Source organism: Galeopterus variegatus, unplaced genomic scaffold (genome assembly GCF_000696425.1).
Source record: "Galeopterus variegatus unplaced genomic scaffold, G_variegatus-3.0.2 Scaffold9781, whole genome shotgun sequence".
NCBI lineage: Eukaryota > Metazoa > Chordata > Mammalia > Dermoptera > Cynocephalidae > Galeopterus > Galeopterus variegatus.
Window position 1 is genome coordinate 62,920 of NW_007735892.1, and position 8,931 is coordinate 71,850.

At 37.0% G+C, this 8,931-nt stretch overlaps 1 protein-coding gene across 1 annotated transcript in view; it reads left to right on the forward strand.

Annotated features, from left to right (window-relative positions):
• The window catches only part of LOC103609567 (WD repeat-containing and planar cell polarity effector protein fritz homolog), a 47,263-nt gene extending 39,302 nt beyond the window's left edge, over nucleotides 1-7,961 (forward strand). Inside the window, exon 3 of the mRNA XM_008593872.1 lies at nucleotides 7,877-7,961. Within this exon, the coding sequence (XP_008592094.1) occupies nucleotides 7,877-7,961 (85 nt within the window). The remainder of the gene's footprint in view (nucleotides 1-7,876) is intronic.
• The last annotated feature ends 970 nt before the right edge of the window (nucleotides 7,962-8,931 follow it).

The window sequence follows — 8,931 nt, forward strand, 5'->3', positions numbered from 1 at the left end:
ATCCAGTGCGCCACCGGGCCGGCCCCCCATAAAATTTTTTGAAGACAAAAAAATTCAGTAGAAAAATGGGAAAAAGACAAAACAGGCGATCATAGAAGAGGAAACACAATGGCTGATGCACATATGAAAAGATGCGCAAACTCACTAGTAATCAAGACCACAATGGTGTTTTACACCAATCCATTTGCAAAAATTAAGAAGTCAGACAATACCACTTGTCAGAGAGGTTGAGGTTTAGTAGAAATTCATATACTTCTGGTATAACTGTCTGGAAAATAATTTGCCATTGTCATGTAAAATTGAACATTTGCATACCCATGACCTGGCATTTACTTTTAAGTATATACTCAGGAGGAATTTTAATTTAGTGTATGCCCACCAGGAGTCATGTGCAAGAATGTCCGTCTGATCATTGTTTATAACAGCAAAACAAACAAGAAACTAGAGACAACCCAAATACTCACCAACAAGAAAATAGTAAAATAAGTGATGATATATTTATAAAAAAGAAAACTATTCATAGTAAAAATAAATTATATACAGCTACTCTCAATAACATGTATGAATCTTAATAAAGTACGGTGCAGTAAAAAAGCATGTCCAAGAAAAAGCACTTTCTATAAAGTTTAAAAACAAGCAAGACAGGCACTTCTAAAATGGCAAAGTAAGGACCTTTGAAAATCTGCTCCTCCATAAAAGCAAAGAGAACACTGGCAAAAATTGCCAAAATCAACTTTTACAAAAGGGCTTCTTGTTCTATATGATCTAGAGTTTGAGATTTATTAACTTTCAGTGGTGTACTTTCTTGGTTTTTTGTATTTCTGGTATCTTTTTTTTTTTTTGATGTTTATTCATTTTGGCAGGGGGTTTCACAGTGCACAGGTTTGACCCAATTGACTATCTAATGTTAGGCTGTGTTTGTCAATTTGGTTTGGCTACCTCTGTGACTGCTCAGTTGGCCTCTAGTGTCTTGTGTGTGTGTTTGCCTCGGGTCTTGGGCCTCTCCGGGGAGCCTCCTCTCTGGTCAGCTTGGACTCTACTGGGCTACTGAATCTCGGGACGGTACCGCAGGGTGTGTGGTTTCTTTTGAGCTTCCACTTCCCGTGTAGAACTTCTCTCTGTTCCGTGCGTTCTGGCTCTTGCTGCTGGATCACGCAGTGGCGGCCCCACGGGATATGTGTTTTCTGCCGAGTCTCCGCCACCCTATCCGGACGTTTCCTCGTTCTGTGTGCACTAGGTGGGGCTGTTGGACCTTGCAGAGGTGGCCCGCAGGGTGTGTGTTTTCTGCCATCTCCGCCTCCTTAACCGGCCACCTCCCCACTCTGTGCACTGAGTATTGGGCTGGGGCTTGTCTTCTGCAACCCTCGTCTATCAGCTGGGACTTCAAGCCCCTGCTCAGCACTGCCCCGCCCAGGAAGACTTTCAGGTTTCTGCTAGGTGCAGGCTGCCAGTCGCTCTGGGTGCCTTTGTAGCACTGAATAGGGCTTTTTCTGGACTTCTCACCTTCCTCCTGGTATTGCGGCTATTTGTGTATTTGCCTTATCTCCCACACCAGGGCGTGAGCTCCTCGGGGAAGAGCCCACAGCACACAGTTCCTCTTTGAATCCCCCTGGCGCAGACTGACTCCGGCACCCAACCAAAGTCAGCTCTCCGCGGCAGGTTCAAGCAAGCTTGGGAGCACTCTGGCCACACCTCTCCCAACCAGAAATCAGTTTGGGGTTCTTCCAAACTGATGGCCACAGAGATGGTATCTGCCTCCAAGAAACAGGAAGTTTACCTGGGGCCGGAGCCCAGGGTGCGGTGGAGTGACAATCGGGCCAGCCTCCTCTTCCCTGCCCTCCTGATTCTGGCCGGGGGCTCCCCACGCCACCAGCCCCACCAGAGTACCACGGGGGCAGTGGGATGGGAGGCCAGTCCGCAGGCCCTGGGAGGCCCCACGCCGGGGCAAGCAAGTGGCAAGGCTCAGTGAGGAGCTGCACCAAGTGTGGAGGGCAGGCCTGGCCGAGCCAGCTGTCTCCGCCCCCACCCGAGAAAATGGAGGCAGCCCTGGTGCCAGTGACTGGCCTGGTGTGGCAGGCAGAAGCCGGACGGGCGTCTGCCCCACTTGCAGGGCTGGGCTGGGGGTCATTCACAGAGCTGGGCTGGCTGGGCGGCTTCCTCTCTGTTTCCATGTCATCGCCACGGCCGTCCTTGGCCGCTGCCACCTTGGGCTGCTCACCCGGTCCCATGGCGCGGCTCAGGCACTCTCAGGAATCTTCTTTTGTGTCAGCCCTAAACCTCGAATCTGTAGTTGCTTTTTTATCGTTGTAGATTAGTTGATCAATGACTTATTCATTTTTTGTTGCTCGTGGAAATGCAAATAGCACTCTGGCAGCACAGCGCACACTTCTCAGGCTTGCGCTGTCTTCTCGGACGTCTTTTCTAATATAAGCACTTAAGGCTGTGGATTTCTCTTCACATGCCTCATTTGCTGAAGTTTTTCTGTATGATATTATCATTTATTTCTAAGTATTTAAAAATTTCTAATTTGAGTTCTTTGACTAATGACTTTTTAATTTCTAAGTGCATGTACATATATTGCTTATCTTTTTGTCAAACTTAATTGCATTGTTGACAGAGAAGCATTATAATATTCATTCTTTAAAAGTCATTGAGACACACTTTTTTATTTACTATGATGTAGTATAATTTTGTATGTATTCCATGGGTGCTTGATAAGAATGTGTATTTTCTAAGGTTGACAAGTTCTACGTGTCCAATAAATCTAGTTTTGTAAATATGTTGTTTTTATACCTCTATTTCTTTACTATTTTTTGACTGCTTGGCCTAGCAAAAATTTAGAGAGAACTTTTGAAATTTCATACTATGATGGTGGGATGGTAATTTATTTCAATTCTATTAATGTTTTGCTTTATATATTTTTAACCTATCTTATAAAGTGCATCCAAGTTTAGAATTTTTGTATTTTCCTGAGGTCTTGCAACTTTTATCATGTTGTTTTTATCCTTTCTATCCCTGATAACTTTTCTCTGATTATGCAGCTACCTCAGCTAACTTTTTAAAAAATATTTTTTGAGGTTTAACTTAAATACCATGAAATTCATTCATTTTAAGTATACAATGTTTAGTAAATTTGCAATTTAAAAAAACTTCTGTTACCCCAAGAAGATTACTCACACCCATTTGCAGATCCCGTTCCCAACCCCTAGCCAACCACTAGTGTACTTTCTGTCTGTATAAATGTGTCTTTTCTGGACATTTTATTTAGATAGAATCATACAATATATAGTATTTTGCTACTTTTACTTAACAATGTTTTTTTAGTCCATCTATGTTATAGGAGTGTGTATCAGTACTTCATTTATTTTTATTTGTGAACCCTATTCTGTTGTATCAAAATAACATGTTTTGTCTATCTATTCAACAGCTGATTGACATAATGATTGTTTATGCTTTTAAGCTATTATGAATAATGTCATTACAAACATATGTATATGTCTTTCCATGGAATGTTTTTATTTCTCTTAGGTAGATACCTGGGAATTGCTGTGGAATTATATGACAAATTTATATTTAATGTTTTAAGAAACTACCAAACTTTTTTTCAGAGTGGCTGCACATTACACTCTTTATCTACATTCTCTGTACTTTATTTTACATTCTCATCAACATTGTCCTCAGATTATATTTTAGCATTTATTTGATATATTTTCTTCCATTGTTTTAATCTTTTTTGTCTTTATGATTTAGATGTGGCTTTTACAAATAATATATATCTGTACTTTACTTTTCTAGTCTGACAATCTGTCTTTAAACTGGTGAGTTTAGTCCATTTACATGATCATTTTTATAACAACATGATTTTATATATATAATAATATATAATCTATGATCTTTGCGCTAGTTGTCCTATTTTCCTGTGCTTCCTTTGTTTCCTTTCTTGACTCTTTAAATACTGCCTGAGTTTTTTTCCCATTCAATTCTCCCAGCCTCATCCCCATTCTACCTCTGCTGTTTTAGCAATGCGTACATTCTTTTAGAAGTTACAATTGAAATTTGACTGCACATAGTTACCAAATTCAAACATTAATATGTTCAACAGTATCAAAAAACAAGGAACTTGGTACTTTAACTACCTTCTGTTAGACATATTTTATATTAATGTATAAATTATAAGTTAAACATTAATATTTTCTAACCTTAAAAATATTAAAATATTTGTGTATGTGTATTTATCTACCTGTGTATTTACCAAATCCTTTTTTAAGAAACCATTCCTTCTTGCCTCTCAGACCTTCTTTAGACTATTTTCCTTTTTCCTGAGATATTTCCCCAGGAGTCCCTTTATCAAAGATCTGTTGAATGTTCTTAGTTTTTGTGTATCTTAAAGTGTGTATATTTTGCTTTCATTGTTGAGTGTTCTACTATTATATCAAACAGGGTTGATGTTTATTTTCACTTCATAGTTTGAAGATACTTTCTTTCCACTGTTGTCTACCTCCCATTGTTGCAATCAAGAGGTCTAGTATCAGTTTTAGTTCCTACATAGGTGATCTGTCTTCTGACAGCTTTTTTTATTTGTGGACTTCTGCATTTCCATTACAAATGTGCACAGTTGTAGAATCCTTTTTATTTATGCTGCTGGATATATATTGTTCCTCTGTGTCTACTGATTTACATCATTTATCAGCTCTGAAAATTCTGAACTATTAACTTAATTCCCTGATTAGACATGTTAGACTTTTTCATGTTCTCTGTACTACTTAACCTCTGTATTAGTTGTTTTTCTGTTGCTTATACAGAATACATGAAACTGGGTAATTTGTAAAGAAACAGAATTTATTTCCTAAAATTTTGGAGGCTGGGAAGTCCAAGGTCCAGAGGACACATCTGGTAAGGGCCTTCTTCTTGGTGAGAATTGCTCTGCAGAGTCCCCAAGCAGCACGTGGTATTACATAGTGACAGAGCTGGAGCACAGGCATGATAACATGCTTCTTCCTGTCCTTATAAAGCCACAAGTGCCACTCCCATGATAAACCACTCATCCATTAACCCATTAATTCATTAATCCATGAATAGATTAATCCATTTATGATGGCATAGTCCTACCTTTCAAATACCATATTGGGGATTAAGCTTCAACACGGGCTTTGGAGGGAATAAACATTCAACCCAAATCAACCTCTCTTTATATTTTTTATCTCTTTTCTCTCGGTGTAATATTCTGTATAATTCCTTACTTATGCATCACTTACACACTTTTACTTCACTAATTATTTTAATTGTGTCAAGGAATTTAACTTCAGCAAGTAAATTTTTAATTTCTGAAAGTTCTATTTTATTTAGAAAATTGATCTGGTAATTTTTATAGTATATTGCATGCTTATTTTTATGATTCTACCATTTAAGAAATATTTTATACTGAATAATTTTATGTTCTAACTTTAATAATTCAATTATCTGCAGTCCATGGAGATCTAAATTTGTTATTAACTTTTCTAATTTTCAGTCATAGTGGCTTATTTTCATATATTTTTATGCTCTTGATTGTGAACTCTTATTTGTTTGATTTTTTAGTTTATGGTAATCCTTGGGAACCTCTATCAGAAGAGCTTTAATCCAGACAATGTTTTTTATTGCTTCTGCCACAGGTAGGGGGCACTACTAACCTGTGTCTCTTTTAGCCCCTGGCTTTATCAGAAATCTTGGGTTTAGCTCCTGTACTTGTCTTAATCAGAAGTCTTGAGCCTGCTACCTTTACCCTGAGACTTGTTCAGGGCTTAGTCCCCTGAGGGTGATGGCTATCAGAATGGTTCTGCCTTCCCCGCCCCCCTCTTTTTATTTGTTGTCTGCTTTAGGAATCCTTACTCTGGTTTCTTTCAAGGGATTTTGTTTGATTGGTTATTTTTTGATTGAGGATGTGATACCCTTAAGTATTTTCTTATTTACAGTCTGGTTATATACTTTAAAGTGTATTTTATGAGCAATCTAGTCGGGAGCTCCTTTTGGTGTTTCTGTCACCATGCTGCCAGATGCCAATGTCAGTTCTTTCATTTTATCAAAACATCTATCATTACCTGTCACCTAGAAAGAAGAGCACATCCTAACTCAGCCCCCATAATTTCACTCTCTTCAATTTCAATTTGTCCTGTATGGTTCTAAATTGATGTTCCAATGGATATGTTAGACATGTTAATGTTGAGGTGCCTGGAAATAAGAGTTTGGAGCTCAGGAAAGAGATGAATCCTAGAGATGTAAACTTGTGAGTCATTAATGTACTCGTAATTGATTATCAAAGCCATGGGAATGGTAAGGTTATTGAGATTGGAGTGAGTGACTAGCAATAAAAGAGGACAATAGAACACCAATTTCATGGGGAGGCAAAGAAAAATGAACTAGCAAAGGAGACTAAGAAGACGCAGTCTTAAGAAATGGGAAAACAAAGAATGAAGGAAAGGGAGGAAAGCCAAGGAAGGAGAGGTTTTCAAGGAGAGGCAGTTTGTGGGCTTAGATATGGTCAAAAAGGCACACAAGATGAGATCTTATTTTTATGTTTGATAATTAGAAGATGGATGATTACTATCGCCAGAATAGTTATAGTGGCGTGGGGACAGATGCAAAATGACAGTAAATGCATGGACTAGTAGTACAATTCACTAATCCTCTGACCTCTTCCTCAGTACATTCCACATCCATTGAATATGTAATGAATTAGTAAGCTTCTGGTATGAGATACTCTTCGTCCACAATAATAAACACAGTTATCTTATTTTCTATAGCTGAGAGGGATTCAGGCAAATACTGGAGTTACTAGTAAGAAGGGGCAAGGAGGAGATGGGGGTGACACTCATCAAACATAACATGAAAATTGTACAAGTATTTCAGGTTCTGGACCTACTACTAAACTCATATGTAATATTAAAAGCCTTATTTGTTTGAATTTTAATTATTTTACCTACTTCACTAATAAAATTATATAATCTGTTAATAATAATTAATATTCCATACTTGTTATTTTTTATTTGAATTATCATTTTCTACCACCATATTTTACAATCTAAAATAGAAAACAGAGAATAACTTGGTTATTTACCTGCTTGTTTCTAGAGTCTGAAAAACTAACAGTTATATATGTATAAATCTCAGCATTCAATCAAAATAAAGACCACCTTTCATTCCAAAAACCTGTGTAAAGTATATGTTCATGACATGCTTTTCTCTCAAGATCTTAAACTTTCTATAAAGGTGGTTAATTCAAGCTACAACTTGTTCTTGTGAATCTCAGCCTAAAATTAAACTTTTCAGAAAGAAAATTCTCAGAATTATACTTCAGGGGAACAGTATGATTATGAAGATTAGAAAAGTAATATTTAAAAGAAATTTAGAAATCTATTTTATATTGTCACTTTTCAACAGCCTGGAATGTATTTTTTTTCAAACACAAATATGAGACATTTGTAATACGGTAACATTTGACTTTTTTATCTAAAAAACATAAAAGTATAATTAGATGATTTATTAATTGTTCTTTTCCTGCTATATTCTCCATATCCCCATACTTTTATAAAACACAGTAAAGTGAAAATTGTGAGAAACATTGTCTAAGCTATCATTTCCCCACATTCAGAAGTTTTTACTTGGGTTTATGTTTATCCTTGAAAGGTACACTTAAGGCCTCCACAGGCTGTATGCCTTAGCTTCTCCTAAGTGCAATAACATTTAACATGTGGAAAATCCTAGCAGACCAAATCCCTTCTGTTTGAAAATATTTTTCCTATCAGAAGAACACAAACAATATCACAGAAATATGTTAAACAGGTCTCTCCTTTTATATAATTTTGTTCACAGCTAACACACATTCTTTTCTTCCTTGTAGATACCAGAGATTTGAAAAGGCATTTCTCCTAGCTGTTGACATTGGTGCTCGTGACCTATTTATGGTGAGTCATTCCCAGACATGATTTTGTGCCTTCAGTTCTAAGGCTGAGTAAGTTGTCAGCTTTTGTGACCATTAAAAAGGATTAGTGTCATTTGCAGCCTTAGACACATGGGAAAGCATTATTCCATCTTGGCTTGCAGCTTTGCCTTCATGAAACTGGTCAATAGCCATCTATCTAGTATCTTTTGACTTGTTGACATTTTTCTTGCCAGGGCCCAAAGGATCTTTTATGTTTTCTAAGAATTTATAATTCTTGAACTTTTTCCCTCATGTACCTTGATGTGAGGGGATGACACCTTTCTATCTAATAAGCTTAAATGTCTTTCTGATCCATTCTCTGAAGAAGTACAGCTACAGAAGCCAGGATATAGGGCAAAACATGTCCCATAGATCTTGAATGTGCTCAGTACTTCAATTTTCTAGTGAAAAGTAACAAATTAGGAACATTCTCACATGTATTTTTAAAGTAACCACAGTGCAAAGTCGATCCAAGCAGTTATACATTCACATACACTCTAATCCTCCCATTTGTTAGCTGTAGAACAGTAAAATTGACCAGTTTCTTATAGATCCTTGTGCTTAGTATCAGGTTCTTGTTTTATAAGATCTTGCACCACAATGCTGCAGTGAGGCAAATGAACAAAGGCAGGGTGCTTTCCTGGTTTCCCAGCTTATTCTGATACAGTGATTTCATTGTTGTAAAAGAAACAATAGAGCAAAAGCTTGTTGAAAGCAAGAAAAACTCTGGAAGCCTCTTTTACCTGACTCTTTTAAACAATGAAGGTATTTCATAGTTTACATTAAGCGTTGATGGTTTAGATGTTAATATGAATATCACATTAGGTCACTTGTCTTTAGGTTGAGTTTAATATTTAAATTATAAATTTACATCATTCAATTAAATTGTGCTTTCATTGATCACAAAAAATGTTTCCAATTACTTTATTTTTTTATTATTATTTTGTCAATATACAATGTAGTTAGTTATTGTG